The sequence below is a fragment of the Poecilia latipinna genome, unplaced genomic scaffold (genome assembly GCF_001443285.1).
Source record: "Poecilia latipinna isolate Pla-1442-1.1 unplaced genomic scaffold, P_latipinna-1.0 Scaffold2843, whole genome shotgun sequence".
NCBI classification, from domain to species: Eukaryota; Metazoa; Chordata; class Actinopteri; order Cyprinodontiformes; family Poeciliidae; genus Poecilia; species Poecilia latipinna.
The window spans coordinates 21-24,071 of record NW_015115459.1 but is presented as its reverse complement, the minus strand read 5'-3'; the positions used below and the strand labels follow the sequence as shown (position 1 = coordinate 24,071).

General features: G+C 34.4%; 4 protein-coding genes and 1 long non-coding RNA gene across 6 annotated transcripts in view; 3 read left to right on the top strand and 2 right to left on the bottom strand.

Moving 5' to 3' along the window:
* ltb4r2b (leukotriene B4 receptor 2b) overlaps window positions 1-2,916 on the top strand; it is a 10,045-nt gene extending 7,129 nt beyond the window's left edge. The window contains exons 3-5 of the mRNA XM_015021741.1: window positions 640-840; window positions 930-973; window positions 2,457-2,916. Coding sequence (XP_014877227.1) covers window positions 640-840; window positions 930-973; window positions 2,457-2,700 — 489 coding nt within the window. The 3' untranslated portion in view covers window positions 2,701-2,916. The remainder of the gene's footprint in view (window positions 1-639; window positions 841-929; window positions 974-2,456) is intronic.
* Window positions 2,917-3,485: 569 nt separating this feature from the next.
* Window positions 3,486-6,579, bottom strand: LOC106939357 (uncharacterized). The gene is made up of 3 exons (XR_001422817.1): window positions 6,439-6,579; window positions 5,420-5,447; window positions 3,486-5,228 (listed from the first exon to the last, which is right to left on the bottom strand). It is a non-coding gene; the product is annotated as an uncharacterized LOC106939357 (long non-coding RNA).
* A 1,145-nt stretch (window positions 6,580-7,724) lies between these two features.
* On the top strand, window positions 7,725-12,188 carry sdr39u1 (short chain dehydrogenase/reductase family 39U, member 1). The gene is made up of 6 exons (XM_015021740.1): window positions 7,725-7,875; window positions 8,368-8,474; window positions 8,635-8,717; window positions 9,879-10,000; window positions 10,091-10,243; window positions 11,607-12,188. Exons 1-6 carry the CDS (start codon window positions 7,860-7,862, stop codon window positions 12,038-12,040), a joined length of 915 nt encoding a protein of 304 aa, XP_014877226.1. The 5' UTR covers window positions 7,725-7,859; the 3' UTR covers window positions 12,041-12,188.
* Window positions 12,189-12,351: 163 nt separating this feature from the next.
* mettl17 (methyltransferase like 17) lies at window positions 12,352-19,556 on the bottom strand. Of its 2 annotated transcripts, none has more exons than XM_015021738.1 (14): window positions 18,941-19,134; window positions 18,530-18,671; window positions 18,293-18,445; window positions 17,426-17,513; window positions 17,232-17,313; window positions 17,073-17,146; window positions 16,900-16,994; window positions 16,750-16,820; window positions 15,431-15,538; window positions 14,675-14,743; window positions 14,538-14,588; window positions 14,356-14,448; window positions 13,754-13,950; window positions 12,352-12,775 (listed from the first exon to the last, which is right to left on the bottom strand). In XM_015021738.1, exons 1-14 carry the CDS (start codon window positions 19,007-19,009, stop codon window positions 12,673-12,675), a joined length of 1,395 nt encoding a protein of 464 aa, XP_014877224.1. In that variant the 5' UTR covers window positions 19,010-19,134; the 3' UTR covers window positions 12,352-12,672. The 2 variants fall into 2 exon arrangements, with proteins under 2 accessions (XP_014877224.1, XP_014877223.1); XM_015021737.1 differs by lacking the exon at window positions 18,941-19,134 and adding an exon at window positions 19,415-19,556 and having other exon boundaries at window positions 12,356-12,775.
* Window positions 19,538-23,723, top strand: LOC106939351 (poly [ADP-ribose] polymerase 2-like). The gene is made up of 8 exons (XM_015021735.1): window positions 19,538-19,631; window positions 20,265-20,474; window positions 21,021-21,188; window positions 21,279-21,349; window positions 21,911-21,961; window positions 22,400-22,496; window positions 23,358-23,433; window positions 23,513-23,723. The coding sequence occupies exons 1-8, from the start codon at window positions 19,559-19,561 to the stop codon at window positions 23,721-23,723; spliced, it is 957 nt and encodes a 318-aa protein (XP_014877221.1). The 5' UTR covers window positions 19,538-19,558.
* The last annotated feature ends 328 nt before the right edge of the window (window positions 23,724-24,051 follow it).

Here is a 24,051-nt window from a genome sequence, read left to right as displayed (position 1 = left end):
ATAATTTGATCAGTTACTCTGTACTTGAGCAGACATTTTACCAAATACTTTTTTATTGTACTAAAATGTTCGATAATTTCGAACCGCACAGGATTCTGGGAGAAGTAGGCTGCTCAACCTCTTTGTGGAATCAACTCACTCTTTGGTTACCTAGCAACTCACTCACTCTTTGGTTATCTAGCAACCTGTTCAGTAACTTGAGCAGTCAGCACTTGGCAGTTTTTCAGATATTCAAAACAAAAAACAAATCAATAATTGTCAGTATCGACTGATATCAAACTCTTATAATGTGATCTTATATTGTGATTTTTCAGCCATATTGTTTAGCCCAACTGAAAAGTATAAATAACGCGTAAAAAGTGAGTAGCTAGAAGAAAATAGCAAAATTAGTATAAACTAAAAGTTGCCCAACAAAAAATGGACCTTGGGAATTTGAATGTCGCAATTTTTTGAATAAACATAACGGAAAAGAGAAATTAATAGAGGTTTGTACAAGTAAAGGAACATAAACTATTTTCACAGAATTTATAAAACCATGAACTAGAAAGGTTCAACAGTCTCAATTTTCCCCATGTAAAATATGTTTTTCAGTTTCTTTCTGTTATAATTTTAACTTCTTTTCCTTGCTTCTCTTGTCAGGTCCGGTTTCAGTATTCTTTAGAGACAGTTTCAGGATTCATCCTCCCGTATGCAGTCATCATAACCTGCTACGTCCTCACCCTGAGACGCCTGAGGCAGACCCAGTTCCAGCGAAGGATTCGCAGCGAAAAACTCATCCTCGCTATTGTTATAACATTTGGCATATTTTGGTTTCCATACCATGTAATCAACATGGTGCAGGTGAGTAAAATGTTTTTAACCTATAATCAAACATTTCCTTTCTCTGCTCCTGGGTTCTTGTCTTCATTAAAGCTTTTTGTGACTCCCAGGTTGCAGCTGAGTGGTATAAGAAGGAGTCAGAAACTAGAAAAAAGTGAGTAAAATGAAATTGCTTTATACTTTTACTATTCTATAAAGATGTATTGCTGAATATTAAGGGTAAAATTGTTCATTATGTTCACATTTCTGTATGGTAACCATATTTACTATGTATTCAGTTAAGGCATCATGTTTTTAACTTCAGTCTTTAATGTTTTATCACTTTTTCTGGTTGTTTTGTTGTTTTGGTTGTTATCGGTGGTATTTCCTTTTTAAGGCGTAACCAGGCAATTTCAGGCTGGAGTAATTAGGTTACAGATTGGTCTGACATTGATTCAGTGTTATCAGTTGCATTATAAACATACACTATTGCATAACTATGGATAATTTTCATCTACACTCTAAGTTCTCCTTTCCCAAGTCTCTTACAAAATGACCTTTGTTGTAAATGTGTTTGGCACTGCAGCCCAGGAGACAAATTACAAATCTGTGCTCAAAGTTACAACTTTTGTAGTGATGAGTTTGGAAAGGGAGGGAAAGGTTTTCCTTTATTTTTTCCATGTGCACAGAAATGTTTGCAAGCAACTCGTATATGTCTAGCCATGCACAGGATGTAAAAGAAAACTGGGCCAGATCAATTTTCAGCTCCAAGAGCCAAGCTTGGAAATCCAAGTGGCTTTTTGGATTTCCAACAGTGGCTCTTAATAACTTTGACTAAAAATGATAAAGAACCAACTTAGTTTTTAAAATAAAGATACAATAACAAATGCAGGGTTTTAGGTTTTTCATGGCATAATCATGAATGCTTCAATGACAACAATTTATCATAAATGTATTTTTGCCTGCATTTCTGCATTTAACACCAACTTAAGTTGTGCTATGTCATTTGACCAGATAAATGTGTCATTAGCACATAAATTAAATGTAACATTTAATGAAATATTACAGAGATTATAGAGAGAATGGGGCCTAATATAGAACCCTGAAGCACTTTTGGATCTATAGAGAGGAAAAGGATCCAACATGTAAACTAACTCATCTATAGACAGACCTATGTAATCGGTAATGGTAGTTTACCAAAAATATTGTGATCAAAAGCAAAAATACCCAAATTTAACAGCACCAGGAATTTTGCACGTCTTATTAATCCTTGGAAAAGCTGAATTTTTGTGCATATATTTCTATAGTTTGTCAAATATATGCTTCAACTTTTCAAAAACATCAATATTTTGGCTTGTACTTATTAACATCTGAGCAAAGTGACATTTAAATTAGTTAAGGATTTTTAAAATGTATATAGGAACTGTTATTTGTTCAATTTGATGGATTTTTTTACCTTTCGTTTGTTGGTTTCTAAGTTTTAATTGGAAATTGTCTTTGCACAATTTATCTTTCATATTTATTCTGTCTCTTATTTTGGGTGGAGTTTTATGTAAACATCTACATCAATGTCAGAGTGAGAGGTTTTGTTTCTACAGGATCCTAACTGTTGCTCTTTGCTGCAGTTAACAGATTTTTTCCATCTTTTTTACCCACAGATTGGACTTGATTCAGGAGTCCTGCCGAGCTGTGACCTCGGCTTTGGCTTTTCTCAGCAGCTGTGCCAATCCCATCCTTTACACCTTCGCTGGAAAGTCCTACATCAAGAAAAACGGCTTAGCCTTCATGGCTAAGCTCTTCGACGGCACGGCGTCATCGGAACAAACAGCCAGTAAACAGAAAGAGAGTGCAGGAGAAATGAACAATATCTTAAACAACTCCGCCACTGCAACAATGGGCTAAATTAGAGCATTAAATGGACCACGAATTGTAAAACGTGCAAAGCTACTTGTGGGAAAAACCAAGTTTCACAACAGAACTTTTACTTTTTTAAACCATCATAAATGATTACAGGATAAACTCTCCGACGATAAACTTTAATTTCAATTACAAAGTTGATACATCTTATATAAAAGTTTTACATTGCTTGCTTGGATTACCAACATAATGTGAGAAAAATTTACAAAATTATTCTATTTAATGATAATTCATGTATTAGTAGTTTAAAACTGCAGGATGTTTTCAGTCCTGGTTGTTTTTGCACATCTCAGATATTCAGGGAGTTAGCTCCAGAGCTAAGCAGCACATAAACCAAAAACTGCTTCCCTCTTTAACAATATTTTGTTAATTTATGTAAAGCCACAACTGACAGCTGAAAGCACTTTACATGAAAAACAGGGACAGTTTTATGGTCACATTAATTTCAACCATAGTCAGAATATTCCTTCAAAAACGTCTTGTTTAACCAAACTGATGTTTAGCTCCAAAACAATCTAATAAAAGTTGGTGGAAAAATTTATGTAGCAAAAAAAAAAGGTCTCAGATTGCATTGAATCTCATATTAGCTGCAATCATCCTTAAACATGGAAGCACTGAAACAACTAAGGATGTTAGTAAAAACAATATTATTCAACAAAAGTGGGAATAAATCATTATTCCCATTTATGTCTCAAGGACAAAAACTGAATGCTACAGTTTCACAGGAGAGGAGCTTGATAAGACATGTCTATTGTTCTATTTTAAAAAGGTTTACACTGATAAACTAAAATTTTAAAAATGCAACAGTCTGCATACTTTTTAACTGTGTGAATTTTAACCAATGTTTCTTAGCAGAAATAATATTAGCTAAAATACAAATTAACACATTTTTAAAATGTGCTTTCATAAAGCTTTAAAAAAGAGAAAAATAAATTCAACTAAATTAATCTAATTCCAACAATTAATTTAACTCCATAGCAAATTTTTGCAGTGTGTTCACAAAACTTAATGCTCTAACAAAATAAGATAGTTTAACTAAACTGGTTTGACCAGTGTGTAAAAAAATAAAACTTACAAGCTGGTTTGAGATTACACTTTAAACTGTTTAAGAGTCTTGTTTTGTATAAATTTGTTCTGTACAACCTCACATATATGCTTTTACAAGTTTATTTAAAATTATTTATTTAAAAATACTACAATGACAAATTGCATCTTAAAAGAAAACATGATCTCAATGATGTCATGTCTTGGGACTCCCAGGAGTAAAGGCATAAAAAGTTACTGACATAATGGAAACAGTTTCCCTGACAACCATATGTGGCGTTAAGACGCTCAGCTACCTAGCATTAGCGCTGCGGCTAAATAAGCTAAAGCTGGAAACGAACTTCAATTCTACACTTAAACTATTAGATTTAATATATTTACTCACAAAACTACCTATATAAACTTACTGGACACAACAAATGTTGGATGAATAGAACATTAACTGAATATGTTCAGTTAGATTTAAACCAGAGTGTTCCGGCTAAAACTAGCTAGCAAAAAAGTAGCGAATGAATGGATATATACTTTATTAATCCCAGAGAGAAATTCACAATGTCTAATGTTGCTGGATGTAACCATTATTCAACATTTAATATTCATGCTTCAGATATTTAAGGGTGTAAGAAACAACCTAACCATCAATCAATAGATGAACTGCTATGGAGTATTTGGAGCATCCTGGTATTTACAAGATGGGAATCTAACTTCAGAAGATTCTGAGGAAACAAGTATGTCTCTAGGTGCTGAAACAACCTTTGTTTTTTCTTTGAGGAAACAGAGACAAGTATTAATCTGCACTAGTAATCTGTCCCAGCTTATGCGTTTTGTTGTAAACATAAAAAAATATTCAATGTTTATTTTTTTCTGCTGGCTAAACATCCATTGTATTCTTATGTTTGTTCATATGCTCCTCTTTGTCAGAATTTTTCTTACGCTAAAAGTATAATCCAACATCCAGTTTGGAAAACATTTGCAGGTGAATTGCTTTGTTCTTGAGTTTGCATCTCAAATTGTACTGTACATTTTTCAAGCATTTCTTTCCCAATATAAAGTTTATTTTTTGTTTGTTTCCTGTTTTTTTTAAGTGTATGAATAAAATATGCTTTCAAGTCAAGAAAGATAATTTTTGTACAAAGCCTCCTGCAAATGGAGTGAAAAGATGCTGAGGACATTTATAAAGGAGATCATGATCAAGTGAGACTTAAAACTTTAGACTGAAACAATCTACACTCAAACATCTGAAGCTGTAATCCAATAGGAAATCATCTAAAAAAACTGCAAACCTTGGAAAACAAAACATTTACACAAAAGATCTTTGAGGCTTTACTTTTTTGCAGAGTAGTTTATTGTCGTTTAGGCTTTAAATTAAAACAGACTTTTTTACATGTCCAGGATATGCAACATTTCAAATCAGTATAAATTTCTCAGATTGAGGCGTTGGGTCAACAAGTAGACTCCTGACATCCCACCTGTGGAGGAAAAGGAAAACGGTTAAAGATCAGTTCGTTCAACTCAACGTTATAAAGATAAAAATCTAACTTCTGCATCCATCTTTTATTAGATCACAAACCAAAATCAGAGTAGAAATGTACAGGACTGTTAACCAAAACTGGATGCTAGCTAGCATTTGATGCTACATTTAAAACCAGACGGTTCTTACCTCAAACGGTTTTCATAACGCATCCTTCCTAAAAAGGAGAGAAAGGGAAATTAAAGTTTAATCTCAGTTGCGGTGGCCTAAACCTGGAGAGCATCAGTAAAGTCAAACCCATCAGTGCAGTGAAAGTAAAATCATCAGTTTCAGGTGAAACACGGACTCACATGCAACTCATCATGCAAGGTTTGACCCCAAAAGTTCAGTATGACACACCAACGACATAAAAAGGCAACTTTCAGGATTTTAACCAAATAGCTCACAGTACAGCCACTAAAAGAGGCAAAACTAGAGGTGCATCTTAATAAGCTTATTTTTTTTCTAATTATATAAAAAATGTTTTTCTGAAAAGGTAAACATCTCCTAGGTTGAGAGCTCAATTTCCAACAGATATGCAGAACACATCTGACACAGATTGTGGTTGTGGCTCATGCACATTTTTTTAATACACCACAAGTTTTCCTTCCACTAAACTTTCATCAACATGGTAGAAATACAGCAACCTTACCAGTCAATTTAGCAACTTCTCATTTTACCTATCACCTTATGACTCAGGTGAACAAGTCAGTTTAGAAATGTTATAATGAAAATGTATATAATGAAAATCTTTTGAATAGGTCTGATGTTCTTATTTTTTAGAAAAAATGAATTCAGGATTTTCATAAACAACTGATAATGGTGTAGGCAATGAATCTAAATAAAATACCAGTTTTGTAAAATAACTTAAAATAAAATAACTTAAATGAGGATTTCAGCTAAAGTCAAATAAATCATGTGCAGCACAAATTGCCTGACCCCATTATGAATTTAGCAGTTTTACAGAAATCATCAAATGCCTGAGCTTTTATTTGAACGCTTTTCTTGTCGAGTATCTCCTGTGAAATCAAACCATGAGGTCGGTTTGGCGCTAACGCTGCAACAAAGAGCTAAAGATGATCCTAAACCGCAACGATCATCCACCTGCTCAGCATCAAATGCATCACCAAAGAAGAAAACAAACCGGACACGAAAAATACGACACTTACCGCATTTTAGGCTTTAAAACTGCTGATGTTTTAGTTCTTTGTAGCCGCCACTCCTTCCTCTTGCACCGCGACAAGGAAGAGAGAATGTTAATGAGGCTGCGCCTCAATTTATCTCTTTATCAAACCACGTGCTTGGCGTCACACACGGGCAACTTCCGGTTTACGGCAACATAAAATTTCATGTCACTACTTCATTTCTCTAATTATGTTTACACGTTACTGTTGAAATCAAAGCTTCTCCCGTCCCAAATTTACAAATAATTCCAAATTAGACCAACAACATTACAATCTCATTATAGTGAATTAACTTGATATGAGTTTGTTTTACAAGATGGTCTTGTTTTATTTTTACAGGCTGAAAATAGAAAAATAAATCCTGGGGAAACGTATATTTTTTTATATATTTGTTTTTATCCTATATACCCAGCCAAATACTACAAAATGTCTCAACTTTTTCATTAAGTAAACATTATATATTCATCTTGGAAATAATTATTAAGCTGCAAGATGTAATAAAAACATTTACAAAATATGGGTACAATTAAATTTGTTCACTGCACATCATATTTAAACGTTCATTGCATACAAAAATAATGTCCATAAAAATAAACCTGCTTTATTGTCTTAGCAACTCTATTATGAATTGACTCCTTCGGATTAGATAGGTCAGTTCAATAATTTGAATTATGAACATTTTACTTTTTTTCTATTACAACGATCATCTTTATTGTATTATAAAGTATTATAAAGTTTTGTTGTTTATCTGTATGAGATAGAATATATTTGAATTATTTGAATTTGAATTATTAAACTGATACACAGGCAATATTACTTACAAGAAAATAACTAAAAATGTTCATCAAAACAACATAACATCAAATCTGAAATAGGAGAAAAGGAAGTAAAACCTACCTAAGTCTTTTTAAATCAAAATTATCCCAAATTAGCAATTATATATAAAAGTATTGTCATAAATATGAACACATTTTTCCATTTTAATAACGTGGTAAACTCCCAACACATAAATAATCCAAATACATGCATACCCATAATGCACAAACTGAATGTAATAAAACACCTCAAAATACAACAGAGTTTGAAGTGGAAGAAACGTATTAAAAAGTTTTCAAAGCATGAAAAATATGACAAATTAATCTATTGAGTTTTTATATTCAGTAATAGTCCTTCTACTGCATGAAATTATCGCACAAAACCAGTAGGTGGCAGATGTTTCCAGCGAATAAAAGAAGGGAAAAAACTACAAAATGTAATTTGCCATATTGTAGTACGGAACGCCCACTGGTCCAAAAGTAGGAGAAAAAAGCGTAGTGAGAACTTAAGAGTGACAGACAGAGGAGAAACTGGTTACTAGCGGCGAAGTTGAGGGATTTAAAGTCAGCGCTGGGTGGAAACCCTTGGCCATGAGAGTCTTAATCGGTAAGAAAAGCTATTACAGTTATCTGTTTAATTTTAAATTCTCAGAAAGGTCAAAATGCTTCAAGTTAGCTTGTAAGACTGCTAAGCTAAGGTTAGAGCTGCTGACAGAACCCGAATTGAATTCATATTTCATGCAACAGATAATCCAGGTGCGTCTAAAATCCTGCCGTCAGTTGAAAGATAAAACGAGATCGCTGTATTTTGAATTTGTTATTTAAGCAAAATCCACGCATGTGTTTTGTTTTGTAAGCATGTAAAATGCGCATGCGCACTATTTACAGCTGCTCGATCCTTTTAGGGGGGTTGAATACGGTGTCAGCACAACTGTATGCTTTGAAGCATTAAATAATTAATTAGTGTATCATGCAGCCTATCACCATTTTAGTGAGGAGTTTATGGTATTTCCTTAAAGTTAATATATTGCAAGATAATTTACTATTTTCTATCATGCTTACAGTCTGTTTGTATGTGTGATATGTGTCTGTGTCTCAGGAGGGGGCTCTGGCTTTGTGGGTCGTGAGCTGACACGCCTGCTCAGAGACAAAGGTCACGAGGTCACGTTGATATCCCGTCAGCCTGGTCCAGGAAGGATAACTTGGGTATGACCAGGAGGTTCAGCTCCTCAATCATTACCTTCTCTTGATTGATAACAGTGAACAGGGATTTTCCTTCTCTACAACATAACTGATTACTGTGCTTCTCTATAAATCCAAATATGCCTGTAATTTCTTGAATTGTTGTATCTTTTTGCTCCTGCAGAAAGAACTGGAGTCTCGCGGACTGCCGCCTTGTGATGGTGCCGTCAACTTGGCAGGAGAGAATGTTCTTAACCCCCTTCGATGGTGAGAACCCCCCAAAAACAGGTTTTTATACTGTAATCTGACTTGCCTATTTTCATCACAATGATGGAAAAACAATTGCAACTCATTTTTCTGTATGTAATAATCACAATGTAGCCACCAAATCTTAAGTATAAGATAGACAAAGGTGGGCAGTGTACCTAAAAATCATACTCAAGTTAGAGTAGCACTACTTTAACATATTTAACATATTTTTACTCAAGTACAGGTAAAAAGTAGCCGTCCAAGAAATTAATCATGTATGAGTAAAAAAGTATTTGGTATAAAGTCTACTCAAGTACTGAGTAACTGATCAAATTATCAAAAAATAACAAAATCAGGCAAAAGAAAATGTTTCCAAATCAGTTTCTTTCAATATAAAACTTCTAAACTTTAACAAAACCTGCAGGTGTGTCTGTGTCTGGTGAAACATGTTTGTTTTTCATTCAGTAGGTAGAAAATCCAGAAATTATACTCAAGTAAGAGTATAAATACTTCACAATACAATGACTCAATTAAGTAGTTATAAAGGTATTTACTACTACTTTTGAGTAGATGTAATTATTTACTACTCAACTGTGAAGAAATAAATATTTTTTGTCACAGTGACAGATAGGCATTTTTAGACCCCATCCATACTTCTACCAATATTAATAAAGACTATTTATATTTATTTGAAAATAATTAGAAGAATTGTGGATTTTGGAAAACAAAGCCGGAAAAATTTAATTTAGACATGAACAGCATGTAAGTACTGCTTACTTAACAACAAAGCCTGATTTTAATCACTTTTAGGACTGCTCTACCTCAAGATTTGTGCTTCATAGTAACCTGCTCAAAACTTTAACATGAACCTGTTTTTATTTATTTGCATCATGTGAAAAACCACATGCTTTAGAGCTTATATTATCTGCTCACAAGAGGCTTTACTAAACCTTGTGTATAAGGGGTTAGAAGTAGTTGGAATAGTTTTTAAACTGTTTAAAATAACATGTAGTAAAAACAACTGAATTGTCATGTTTAGTGTAAATTTGCTACCTTTCCTTTTCTGGTATCTTTAGGTATTTAAAAATGTATCCTGCTTTTGACTCCTTTATTTAGTAACATCCGTCAGTTGCGTTATACTTTAAGTCAAATCTATAACCTGATTTTTTGTCCTTCCAGGTGGAATGAAAGGTATAAAAAGGATTTATTCTCCAGTCGTATTGACACAACTAAAGCTTTGTCTGAAGCCATCGCTGCGTCTTCCAGCCCTCCTCACTCCTGGGTTCTGGTTTCAGGCGTAGGTACGGATCTACGCTCAGCAGCTGCAAAAGGCACAAAATGTGAATCAGATTCATGATTGATTTTGTCTGGTTTTCCTCGTTGACTCACAGCTTGCTACAAACCCAGTCTCACAGCTGAATACACAGAAGACAGTGAGTGGACGCCCTTTGACCTCCTCTCACAACTCGTCAAAGAGTGGGAGGCTGCAGCGTTTCTTCCTGAGAACGCAGCGAAAACCACCAAACAAGTTGTCATTCGGGCCGGTACGTTCAGAGAGCGGGACGTTTAGAGGGGCAGTAGAGAAGCTGAGGGAGATTTATTCATGCCTATTCCCATTTAGAGAAATATGCAAAAGTTTTAAATAATCTCTGGTTTCTTTAGTTACTTCCAAAGAGCCAGACACTTTTGTAGTCTGTGGTCTTAATCCACAAATCTCCAGCTTTTCTAAAGGTCTTTCAAAGTTTTATTTTGGGTGATTTTTTTTGTCCAGAATATAAAGATAACACGGGATCTAAGATGTTTTTTAGGCAATTTCTCTTTGTGAATCACCTTGTTGATGCCACAATTTAATCTTCAGTCAAGTTTTGTGGAACAAGTTGTGTCTTTATTTCAAGAATATAGGACACAATTTTAAACAGAAAAGCATCAATTATAAACTTTGTGATTCTAAGGCATAGAAAGAAAATTTCTTTCACACAACCTCTACTCAATTGTTTGGTAAAGCTTATAAATATCTAAAAAGGAAAAAAGAAATGAATGGGGAAAAAATAACTTGTAAAAATGTTGAATGACTCCTGCAAAATAAAATATTACATTTAAAATAATATCTCAATAGTATATATTGTTTCGATATATAATGTTAAGCAAAAAGTTGTATTTGTTTTTTTTTAGTATTAGTTTTCAAGTAAAAAAAAGACAGCATGACTTTTCTAGCTGTCTGGATACTTTTACTTATTGGATAATTACAATAATTGATTTTATTGATTATTTTAATTTTCATTACTTAATTTTTGGATTTTTACTTAATCTGGCTTTTTTTCCCCCAATGCCCTCCTTGGGTTTCCATTGTTTAGTTAGTTGTGTGATAAGCATGTTTTACACTTTCTATTAATTTCAACTTTGAATTCAGGTCAACGCACAGGAGGATTGACTGAAATAAAAGCCAGCTTTTAAAGATATTTTCTATCATTTGTGATTTCATTTTAAGGAAAAAGTGAGAAAATAAATTATGAAATTATTAAAATCAGATTCAAAAAGAAAATCATCCCCAATTCCGATTAGTTATCATTTATTGCTGAAATCCGATTTGCATTTCGTTGGATGTGACTGCATTGAAATTTCTGTGAACGATTTAGAACTGTGACACGCATGCGCAGAAGAAGAACGCTAACGTCACACAGCAACGCACTGTTTACGGAAGTAATAACGGATGCCGACGTCTATGGATCAACTTTTAAGTTTATTCGGCAATGGGAGCCAACAGGATTGTCAGAGTATCATAACAAGACGAATGAAGCTTCTAAAAAGAAAGCACAACTAAAAATTTGCGTCGTGTCCGCCTGCTGTGTTAACGTAGCCGTTAACGGGACAGACGTTATTTCACTCATTCCTCTTTCCGTCCACTAGGGGCAGTGTTGGGTCGAGACGGCGGTGCCATGAAGCAGATGCTGCTGCCGTTCTGGCTCGGTCTCGGAGGCACGTTGGGCTCCGGAAGTCAGCCGTTCCCCTGGATCCACGTCTCGGATCTGGCAGGAATCATCGCTCGCTCTCTGGAGCCCCCAGCGAACACCGAAGCCCCGAACCCCTCACCGCAGGTGTACAACGGAGTCGCACCTGCGATCACCACCAACCACGAGTTCACCAAGGAGCTGGGTCGGATCCTGAGGCGGCCCACGATCTTGCCTGTTCCCGAGTTCGTCTTGAGCGCCATGTTGGGCTCAGAGAGGGCCGTGATCCTCACTCAGGGCCAGAAAGTCATTCCCCTGAAAACACTGGAGTCTGGATATCAGTTCAAGTACCCAGACTTGACCTTAGCTCTGAAACAGATTGTAGGGAGTTAATACCTGATATTTGAACTTTATTTCATCTTCTTTTCTGTAAAAACATGAATAAAAATCATTTACTGCCTTCTATATATATTGCTAAAAATGTTGTAAGCTGCTTCGTTTTACGAAATGGGACTTTTTTCATATTAAATAACTCGCCAGATGTTTTCACTCTCATTAATAAAACTCCACAATTACATGACACATACATGATTAATAATAATTAATAATAATAATGGATTTTATTTATAATTCCCTTTATATCTTGATATCTCACTGGGCAAATTAGATGAGATGGTTGTGCACAGATTACAAGAAATGCCATATAAATGATAACAGAAAAAAATCTTTAATTTTTTAGATTTCCACCAATAATTAGTTCCTACTCCAGTCCATGATGCTGCCATTACCATGTTTTACTAGTGTTATGAGTCAACAAGGTTGCAAGTAAGTTAGTTTTATTTGGACATTTTTAGAAAGATAAACTTTAACTGGATGCAAATCAGACTCAAAAACAGAATAATCAACAACTTATTGACCATGGCAACTAATAAAAACATGTAAATGTGTAATAGAGGTATACCTACAAAACACAGAGAGAGCAAAATAGATTCTAATTCTAAACTTAGGAAACGTCCAGGTTTTCATCAGCTCTCCGAGTCGCTGTGGACCTCCGTCTCTTCTTTGACGTACTCAACAATCGGCAGCTGATCTCCCCATTCGCTGTTCCGCGCGCAGCGGTACACATCTCTGGCAAAACACAATTTATTTCAGATAAAAACTGCACAACAAATACTTTTCAAGCTGATCTATCTGAAACAGTTTTGTTAATTTCTCCAGTAAGGAAAAAAATTAATCCTGAAATTTGTGGAGCATTTCTGAAATTTATAGATGCCGTATTTTAACTTTTTGAGAATAAAAAAAAATAAGATGGAGATTTTTGCCCTAAAATAAAATCTAAGAATATTTTTTGACAGTTTTTTACTACATTACATCTGATTATTCCCAGGATCTTTTCCACTCCATAAAAAGTTACTAATAAATATAATAAAAAACTAATTATTGGACCTCATGGGAAAGCTCAATATTACCTAATATTAAAATGTTTTCAGTACTAATAGTTTTTTATGCAAGAAATATATAGGTAAAATCTGAATCTAGAAAAAAAAATCCAATTTAAGAGATAATTGTTGTTAGTAACTTCATAAAACAAGTATAGAAAAAGAGGAAATCTTGTTATCAAATCTAATGTTTGAACTGTTTCATTTTAAGATTTTAAATTTATCTGATATTTTACATTGTATTTTTTAAAAGATTTATTATGATCCTCTGTCTCTAAAATAACTAAATTTAATAATCATTATCTAATTGTAACTGTGGAAATCCTCCTTTAATCTGTAACAGTAAAAAAATACTCAACTAAATGGCAACTTTTAAAATCTAGTTCCTACGTTTACTAAATTCAATTAATGCTCTTTTTATTTTACATTTTTTTCTGGAAAACTTTTTAATGACACACAAACACAGCATTACCATAAAATCAAATAACATTAAAATGAATAAAATAGTTGACGTTTTACCCCACTTAATGTGTCTTTTGTTTCGTAATACCACTTTCCTTTTTCAGATTCTGAATATTCACCAATATTAAAACGAGATCTGCTCAGGTTTTCAACACTTCTGATAATAATTTTCACGCCGTAAACACAGCCCAGCGGTCTTTCTTACCGGCTGTGTTTCCGTGCCGTCACCACCATGTGCTGCAGCCGTCCGTCGGAGCAGCACATGTGGCAGTGGACGTGCCGCGTTCTGCACAGAACCGGCGCGATCAGCCGGCCCCAGTCCAGACCTTCCGGTGTCGGTTCTGCCGTTTTGGTTCGACTCAGAATCAGGTAGCTGAACTTCTCTGTCTGACACTCATGCCTCTGAATTAAAAAAATACAAAACAAAGTTATTGGGAAAATATTGCACCTTTGAGAACGAAACGCTCACCTGTCAATTGTTTCTTTTTTTTTTCTTCTATCATGACAAGATTGTGTCTGGATGATCAGATTATGACCAGACATGATTTTTAATACGTCAACAAACAAATTAAACAACTTCTTGTGTTATTTTAGTGAAAATTAAATGTAGTACATTTTTTTGGATGCAAGATTACTGAGCTCATTTTAATTTATCATGCGATTAATTGATTAATTGATGTATTGCGACAGGCCTTCTCTCTCAACATAAAAGTATTTACTTTGATCATCAAAATGTATTTTTAAGCTCAAAACTAAACAGCTATTCCTGATTTCCTGCTTGGTGGATTAACAGATGATGAGTTTTACCCCCGGCAGAGGAAGAGGATGGTAGCGCTGGTGGAAGTTGCAGGGCGTGACGGGTTCCTTGGCCAGTTTGGGACACATCATTTCATGAGGGCACTGACAACAGAAGCAAAGATTATCAACAAGAAGACCCTGAAGCTGCTGCCTCAGAGGAATCTGGCTTTTAAAACTTATTTTAATCCTACCGGTGCAAACACTGATGCAGGTCTGGAGTCATGAACGAATTTCTCCTGTTTCTGGAGATCAATAATATGGATTACTGCACTGGGCAAACATTACTGATCAAAATGACTGTGAGATGTTTTGTGAAATACTTGAGTACCTTTAACAAAACGTCTCTGGCCTCCATCATCATCTGATGGCCCTCTTTGGTTCCATTTTCCACCAGCACCTAAATACAAACATTACAATTATTGGTTAATCATCAATCTAATCAGCAAATCTAATATCCATTATTTTTTATTAAAGTACTTATTCAGAATTTAAATAAATAATAATATTAATAATATTATTCTCATGAAAACAAATAAGCCTTAAGTCCTTATTATTTATTTTACTCTTGAAATTTATAGAATTAATTTATTTATACATTAGAAATTTACTAAATATTTAATTATTTACTTTTTATTTTTAGATAATAACTAAATTATTATTTAGTAATAGTAATAATTTAGTAATAGTAATAATAGTAATAATTTAGAAATATTTATTTTATTTAGGTAATTATTTGAATGATATATTTATTTTTATGTATACATTTGTTTTTTTATATATATATAATTTATATTATTATTACTATGATCTTCATTATTGCTGCCACTTAAATTTAATAGTTATCTTCAATGATATTTTGTTTTACTTTTAAATTGATTTCTTTTCACTTAGTTGATTCATTTATTCTGATAATTTTATAGTTTTTCTTTATTATTGTTCATAATATCTAGTTCTGTGGTACTTTATTCTTGTGTTTATTTAGTTACTAATTTATTAGAAGAAACTCTTAAAATTTTGCATCAACATGATTTTTCCTTGTATATTATATAAATATAACAGTAGATAAATCCCAGACTGAACAGACCAGGTAGGAGTTCGTCTTCCTCCAGAGAGTCGTCACGACGTCCGCCCGGTCGTTTGCGTTGGGAAGCTCAGACAGGGTAAAAGCTGCCACCACCAAATCGAACTGGACCTGCAGAGAGAACCTGGACCTTCAGGGTTTCATTAAAAATAACCTGCAACATTTACTTTAACAACTACAGATTTTTTTTAGGTGTATTTTAAAGCTGGTAAATTTTTTTATATGTTTCAGACTTTAATTATTCCAGTTTGAAATAATTTTCATTTATTATCTTGCTTTTACTGAGGCTTCAGTCCCAGATTGAGGTTGTAAACTAATTCTCACCAGGTTAAATAAAGGTTGAGTTGATACAAAATTAATATTTAAGGAAAACCTTCAGCCGCTGAAACATAAAATATATATATGTATAAAGATAAATATGCGTCTGTATAGGGATATGGGAAGTTCATTCAATGCTATTATGCATATACTATATTAAATATTTATTTAATATTATTATCTTCCAGCACAGCAGGTCAACATACTGAACACACAGCAGTAGTATGCTTGAAAATATGTAGATAAAAAAGATTATAATACGTTAACAAGCAAAAATATTATTTATTTTACTTTCAGATTATTCGTCTTGTAAGGTTAAGTTACAAAAAAGTTTACTAATTATCTACAGTCATATTCAGTAAATTACAGATGAGCTTGTCAGATTGAAAGTAATCTTTTAATTAAGCACATATTTCTGTTCTAAAAATTTTGTTTTTTTAATTGTCCTGATGTATTATTCTGATCTTAAATGTTGTTTTCTTCTCTGGAAGCAGAAAATTATAATAATTAACATAAATACAGGCTTGAAAACATCAGTCTGTGAGTCTGTAATTAATCTATATAATCTGTTTAATTTAACAAACTAAGTTACTAGAATAAAGTATCAGAAATATTCTAATTTACTCATTTTGACTGTATTTTAGACCTTCAAAGTGAGCTCAGATACATTCTTTGTACATTATGAGAAGGAACTCAAAAATGTCAAAAACTAAAACACTTTTCCTCCATTTTGTCAGAAAATGTAAATAAACAAGAAAAGATGGACAGATTTCTTAAATAATGATTACTGATTATGAGGATTTAAGCAGAAGTTTGAGCAATTGGACGCCACTGGATTCAACTAATATTTAATTTTCAAGAATTGCTGAATGTGAGATTATGTTACTTCGATAAAAAATGTTTTTATTTTAAAGATTTTTGCACATACTCGGGGTGCCAATGAAAAGGTCGGCACAAAAACCTGTTAGTGGTTGGTTTTATATTTTTCTTGGACTAAAACTGACCTTAGGAGAGACGGGAAGAAACTGTCTGAAATAAACGTGTTTGATGTGCGGTTGAGCTCTTTCATCGTCTCCTGCACAAAAAAAGCAAACAAATTTAACATTTCTCACTTTAAAAAAAGACACAGTTTGTTTTAAAATCCATTTCTGCACCTTTGAGAAGTTGTTCGGCCAAAACGTTCATCGCTGCAGAGCTGTCCACACACACAATCTCCTTCAAAGAGTCGCCCCAACATGAATGAGACGCCCTGATGGACGGAGAGAGACACTCAACACATTATTTAAGTTTCAGCCAAACAAATAAAAGTTTCACTTTGCACACCAACCAGGCGACGGTTCCTAAGCCAGAACCAAAATCCAGAAGTGTTTGAGGAGCAAATGAAGGATGTCGCTTCTTTATCTGAATAAAATCAACAAAAAAAGTAAAATATTAATTCAGGGCTGATAGAAACAGCTAGAGAAGACATGATCTTCTGCACACCTACCTCATTTAAAGCTCTCCTCGCTGCTGCATAGCCTCCAGCCAGCCGAGCCGCCATGTACACTATGCTCAGGTCTTCATCGTACCTGAAACACAAGGCGGTCAGAGATATTTATACGCCTTAAATTGAAGCTGTGAGATGTGGCTGCTCTAATAAATAACAAATCTAAGCTTAAACCAAGCAGCATGCATGGTTACTTTAGGGGCGTCCAGCGATACGTCGTTCTTCTGAGCTCCGACAAAACCTTCTTCCTGATGCGATCCTCCAGGAGTTGCTCATCGACATCTGCAAAAAGATCACAGTTAATTAATTACTCCTGGTTCTGTCTCAGCCTTCAGACACACTTTGAAAAATAATTCCTACCCCTTAAAGCTGCAGTATGTAACTTTTATAAAGAATATGGAATATGTTTGTTAAAACTCTCATCATGTTGTGACTGTGTGAGACAGATCATCTGTGAAAAAAATGGATTTCTTCCACCTCCTCATTGAGCTACTATTGACGTCTAAGAGGGAGGAGAGTGAGCAGCACCACACCACATTATGACTAACATCGCTAAGACCCGCCTCCTGGCTCTGATTGTTTTTTTTTTCTAGTTAGCAATGGGAGAAGGCAGAGGAGCAAATTTTTTTCCCACAAATTACGTGCATTTTTATAAGAGTTACATACTGCAGCCTTAAGCCTTTTGACACCGTGTCCTTTTGACACAAAGGAAAATGTGTCTTGTGGGGATTTTTTGGTTGTTATAATCCAACACAAAATTATGGGTAATTTTGAAGTTGAAGTAAAATGATTGATCAGTTTTAACATTTGCACAACCGAAATATAAAGTTTTTGTTGCACAAAGGCAGTAGTTTTAAAATTAATCAAAAACTACTGCCTTTATGAAACCAGGACAATACAGATGCACAACGATTTTGGGGGAGATTTTTTATTTATAAACAATCATGTACTGTCCTTTTTTCAAAAGGGCTTATAAATTAGCCCATTTGTGCTGATTTATAAGCGCCTAAAATGTAAGGAACTGTATGGATTATTATCACAAATTGCCTTCAGTCCATCACCTTCTCTGATGTTCTGCACGGCTTTTTCCCACAGTTCCTTCTCCATGCTCACAGCTTTCTGCCTCAGCATCAAATCCTCGACCGCTCTCTTCCGGCTCCACAGGAAGTTTGTGAGCTTTTGAGAACGTTCTACAAGCTGAGGCATTCGAACTCCTGCAGATGTAAACATGAAGCTAATTAATGAGGAACGCAGTGAGTCTAATTTCTGGATAACCATTCTCCAGCTGGTGGACGTACTGTGAATAATGGACTGTGCAGCCAGCTGGAGCTGTTCGGGTAGCCGGACAGTCTTCAGGTTGGTCACACCTGGATGCTTCCTGTGAAGTTCTCCTTTCAGGAAATCGACCTTAGGCTGAGGAAGCGAGGCTGAACTCACACTCTGGAAAGGAAAAAAACAATCAACTTATGTATTAAAACATATTTAATCAGGAATATGAAGATCTCTTAACTGCATTTAAAGATTTCTAGATATCTAAATATAGCATTAAAGATTTTTAAACTGTTTCCAAATATTACTAGTGAGAAGGTAAAATAAATTGAATTAAATAAGGTAAATACTGTTCGAAAGAGGCAAATGTATAAAAATCCTATCATCTGACCTCCATTGTAAAAATGCTGCGTTCAATGACAGCCACTAATTACACCCACCCTGAACATTATGTTCACCACCGCCGCTCGTTGACAAAGAAAACAGGCTCCGTAACTCCGTGACGCCATGTTTTCGATATCAGAAATAAACTTTAACACATTTAAATGAACAACTTTGATCCACGCTTTCGTAAAGCACACCGTACGATAGCTGAGCCTCAACAAAATAAGTCCGATGAATTACTAAAGAGGAACCTCTTAGACCAAAAGTTTTGTTCCCACTCCGAAACAAATACGAAGAGGACTCACTCTTCCCTAAATTATCGGAAGGTATTGTGATTGATGGAAACAACGCAGTTTTACGGTTTCTTTGCAAAGTTGTCTGGTTCCTTAAAAAAACATATAACCTATTCTATTATGTAACAAATGAACCACAAATGTCGGTTTTTACTCCCAATGTAAAAAAAACGATGCAGCAGGACTGATTTCAGATAGCACTGTTGACATGGTAACTGTATTAACAGTCGCGTCTACCTGCGGAGTGAGCCATCTTCTTCCTAAACGAGCTTCACTAAGATCCCCGACACGTCCAGGAAGCAGTAGCGGAGTTTCGCGCTCTGTGTTGTCGCATCTGGACCTTACTACTATCATCTAAATTATAAAATTATCTAGAACGCAATGAGGAGAACCAGAAGTTCCAGAAATAAAAGCCAGAGCGCCGTAGAAAACGAGGAAGTCCCGACAAAGACAGGTTGGTGTTTGTTTTTAGCTAGGAAGGAACCAGAATGTCCAGACATGACTGGACAAGCAACAGTGAGATCATAACAAAGACCTGGACGCAGTAATTATTGAAACAAGGGTCTGAACCTTCAATCTGGACATAAATTAACTACATTATATGCAAAGTGTTCTTCATACCATCCACTTTCACAATCACTCTACCAGAAACCCATTTTTGCGTTTATATTAATACAATTAACAAATTGCTAATTGGGGAAAAATAACTGAAATTTCCAAATATAAAGATTTGAATAATATTAAGCCTATAATTATGTACTAAACAATGTTTTGGAGTTTCAGCTTGTGTAAACTGCTGCATGTTTATCAGCTTTTTCATGAAGTCTATAAAGGTTTTCAATTTTATCTTAAAATATATAAAGCAAAAAAGACAACTGGACATATTGAGTCAGATTTACCTTAAATAAAAATCAGTGACAACATGATTTCAAGCTGATATGTAGAATTAATCGGCATTAGACTATGTTGTGCAATATTAATTTCTATTTAAATTAACTGTGGAGTTTAAATGAATGCCTTAATTACAAATCAGTAAATAAACGGAGCTAAACTCCACCCATCTCTCCTGACTCTTGTTTGTGCTCAGTGTGGCAGTGGCAAGGAGATGACGGGCAGTGGGAACCGTACCCAGATGAAGCGGCCTCCATGCTGGATTCAGCTTCCTCATCAGGGAAGACGTCGGTCACTTTGACCCTTGGCGCAGGGAAGAAATATGAAGTTGATCTGAAGAAAATGCTCCAGATTAATCCTACGACAAAGTACAAGAGAAAGATTCGCTCTCAGATAGTAAAAGAAGGTAAGTACCCATCTTTTTTACTGCTTCAGCGAATCTTTATCCTTTTATCTAAGAAAATACTTTACTGATTCAGTTTTGATCAATAGCTGCTGCTGTTGTGTAATTAGGCAGAATTAATTATTTTACATTTATAAATTAAATTTATATGTATACTTTCACTGCAATCTTTATCAGAAATGTTGCCTTTATCTTATGTAAATGAGGCTGAAGGATATATTTTTTTGCTATAGCCCTTTTAAATATGCACATATTTAAGTTTGTAAGGATGCATCAGGCTCCCGAGATATGATTTATGATTAACGATGCAAATTTGTCTTTTTATTTGTATGCTCAGACATGTAGAGCAGAACATGAAAAATATTGGCATGCCAGTATAAGGTGCTTTCCAACTCCCAAATTATTTTTTACAACCCTACCTTGTGTTAAAGTTAATACTGAAAGTAAAAAAGAAACATTTATCTTAAATTTCCATTATCTGTGTAAAGCCAGTGTTCATTCAGCTGTAGTTATGTTGAATTGAAATCTTTTTTATCTTCCTGAATTTAGAGAGTTTAAATGAAGCTGGTGACGTGGCGGCTGAAAATGGAGATTCAGTTCAAATCAAAGAGGAAGAGGAGGAGACAGCGGAGCAGCCGGCAGCTAAGAGGAGAAGAGGACAGAGCAAGAGTGCAGCAAAAACCAAAGATATGCCTAAAGAGGAAATAAAAACTGAAGGTAAAATATAAAAAAATCACAGCTTTAACTATGAAACTAGAGCTGAAAAATGATCATCAGGAATGTGTCTGGTGTGTGTTTTCTGCCCAGAGGTGGTGCGGACGGTGGTGATGAAGGGCAAAGCTCCAGTGGACTCCGAATGCAAAGCTAAACTGGGAAAGGTGCGTTTCCTGTGTACAAACCAGATGTTAAACCTCTGACTGTGGTTTCACACCTGCAGGTTCAAAAATGTGTCACATATTCTTCTGAAGTCAGAGAAATGAGTTAATAAAGATGGCGTGTTTTAACTCAAAATATTTTAATTTTTTTTTGCTCTTAGTAAGAAAATATATATAGAAAATGTGGATTATTCTACACAATCAAAATTAGTCATGATTCAAGTTCTGGATTGTCTCAAAATTAAAAGGGGATGATCTATATTTTTAAGTTTAGATGTAAATTAGTTTTTTTCAAGTAATTGCTGTAATTTCTGTACTTGCTTCCTGTTTTGTTTTCTGTGTCAGCGCTGTATAAGTTTTGCCTTGTTGTTGTTGTTATTGTTCTTTTTTCCTTTTTCTCTATAAATATTCAAAATACTCAATAAATGTCCTGTTTGAGACATTCCCACATCAGGAAGGGCACATAAAAAAAATTGCAAACCTGAAAAACAATTTTTTTTCTAAAAACTATTTACGAATTTGCAGATTTTTGTCTTATTAAACATTTTTATGTTTCTCTTTCAGGCTCATGTTTACAGTGAAGGAAATGATGTTTATGATGTGATGCTGAACCAGGTAAAATACCAAAAAATAAACTTGATTGATGCACCAATCAATCAACCAGAAATTAGAATCCATCAATTTTCCTGTGATCTTCTTTTGATTGGTTGTTTACAAGTCAAATACTGAAAAATATATATTTTTTTCTGGTCATTAAATGTATTTTGCTTCATAAAATAAATTAATCATAATCCATTGAAATCTGAGTCTGCAGATCAGACATAATAATAAATTAAAAACTAAACAAAAATGTATTTGTCTGTGTCTTAACAAAAATCCCACATAATATTTTTCATAAATTGAAGCAGTAATGTAGAAATGCTTTAGCTTGTTTTTGGTAAAATAAATAGTTCTAGAGCACTATTTGAATTCTTGAAACCCTCATTTAACGTTTTAAATTAATTAAATTTTGTAGTTTTACTTGCATTTATTAGTTATTTATTTGCCTGGCAGACCAACCTGCAGTTCAACAACAATAAATATTACCTGATCCAGCTGCTGGAGGACGACGGCGCCAAGGCTTACAGCGTCTGGATGAGATGGGGCCGAGGTGAGTGCAATGCTCACCAGGACTGAAACGATTAATCAGACTAACTGTGATTAATTATTGAAGTAGTTATCAGCTAATTTAGTAACTGATTAATCATTAACAGAAGTATAGAGACTCTGAAAATGTCCAGTTGCTGAAATAACCGCACAGTCAGAGCTGCAATTAAGACAAAACTGTGCAAAGAATAAATACATTTTGCATTTAAGATCAAAAACATTCTTTGTCTGTAGATATATTTTACCCAGAACTCCTCAAGTGGGATTTTTAGCTCCACCTGTTTCAAAATCTGCAAAAAAAAATCTCCTATTAATCACCTTTGGCTGTCCATTTATTAATAAAAAAGAATATTAAAATATTTGTAGATATTTTTTAGCTGCAGATGTATCTTTTTCTATAAATGAGACAGTATTATTAAAGGAACGCTGTGTTATTTTAGGCAATAAAATGTTTGTTTTATTATTAAAGTAATTACTTTATTGCTTATTTTAACCTTTTAATGCATTTCAAATATTATGTAAAAACGGCTGAAGTGGTTAAATAAAAAAATTGCATTTTTTTTATCCGATTAATCGTCAAAATGACCAGAAAATAGCAATAATTTTTGAATGAATAAGTAATATATTTCATTAAATTGAGGTAAGGGGTAGGATTAAATAAATGTTCATGTTTTCTTTTAAAACAAAAAAGTCGAGGTAAGCTAAATATTCTGTTGTTATGTTTGCTCGTCTTTTCTCTTGCTTTCAAAAATAAATAAATGAAATTAAAATACTGGATAAAGTGATAGATTATAAAAATAATTACAGTTCTACTGTTGCCCAGCAGGGCTGACAGGATAAATGTCTTAATCTCTTGTTTCCACAGTGGGTAAAGTGGGTCAGAACAGCCTCACACTCTGCGGGGCAGATCTGCTGAAAGCCAAAGACATCTTCAAGAAAAAGTGAGATTATCTGACTGAAAAGTTTCCCAGAAGCCTCTGAAAACGCTGCTTTGACTGAATCTTTGAAATGTTGCTGCAGGTTCTTGGATAAGACAAAGAACGAGTGGGATCGCAGGGACAGTTTTGAGAAAGTAGCGGGAAAATATGACCTGGTGTTCATGGACTACGCCGCCAACGAGAAGGTAAGTTTGGAGGGACGGTTGGACTTTCTACCGGTTCACGCAGGCCACAGTGACCCGACCGCATATCGATATCTACACTTTCACAGAGCTTTATGGAAAGATGAGTAGAAAAATATCTGGAAGAGTTTCGGTTTTGAATATTTCAAAAGATCTGGGTAGGCTTGGAAAACACAAGAAGTGTTAACCAGCAGAGTCAAGAGTTTATTCTTTATCCTACTTTCTAAATGTTTCATTATTCCTGAAGTCCTTCCATCTTTGTGTGTTTTCTTTCATTGTCCTTCCTTTCTTTCTCTCTCTTCTTCTTTCCCTCCTTTTTATTTCTATAATTCTGTTGTTTTTCCCTCTTCTTTGCTTCCTTATGTTTCCCATCTTTTATGTCCTTTCTCTCCTTTCTTGTGTCCTTCTGTAACTTCCTCTTATATTTAATTTCTTTCCT

Coding starts and splice junctions, on each gene's coding strand:
- sdr39u1 (XM_015021740.1), top strand. Junction 8,475..8,634: donor GTCCAGGAAGGATAACTTGG/GTATGACCAGGA, acceptor TTGCTCCTGCAG/AAAGAACTGGAGTCTCGCGG. Junction 10,001..10,090: donor GGTTCTGGTTTCAGGCGTAG/GTACGGATCTAC, acceptor GTTGACTCACAG/CTTGCTACAAACCCAGTCTC.
- LOC106939351 (XM_015021735.1), top strand. CDS start 19,559: ATGAGGAGAACCAGAAGTTCCAGAAATAAAAGCCAGAGCGCCGTAGAA. Junction 19,632..20,264: donor GGAAGTCCCGACAAAGACAG/GTTGGTGTTTGT, acceptor GTTTGTGCTCAG/TGTGGCAGTGGCAAGGAGAT. Junction 20,475..21,020: donor CTCTCAGATAGTAAAAGAAG/GTAAGTACCCAT, acceptor TCCTGAATTTAG/AGAGTTTAAATGAAGCTGGT.
- mettl17 (XM_015021737.1), bottom strand. CDS start 19,531: ATGATAGTAGTAAGGTCCAGATGCGACAACACAGAGCGCGAAACTCCG. Junction 16,821..16,899: donor GGCCGAACAACTTCTCAAAG/GTGCAGAAATGG, acceptor TTTTTTGTGCAG/GAGACGATGAAAGAGCTCAA. Junction 15,539..16,749: donor TTCTTCCCGTCTCTCCTAAG/GTCAGTTTTAGT, acceptor TTCTCTCTGCAG/GTCCAGTTCGATTTGGTGGT.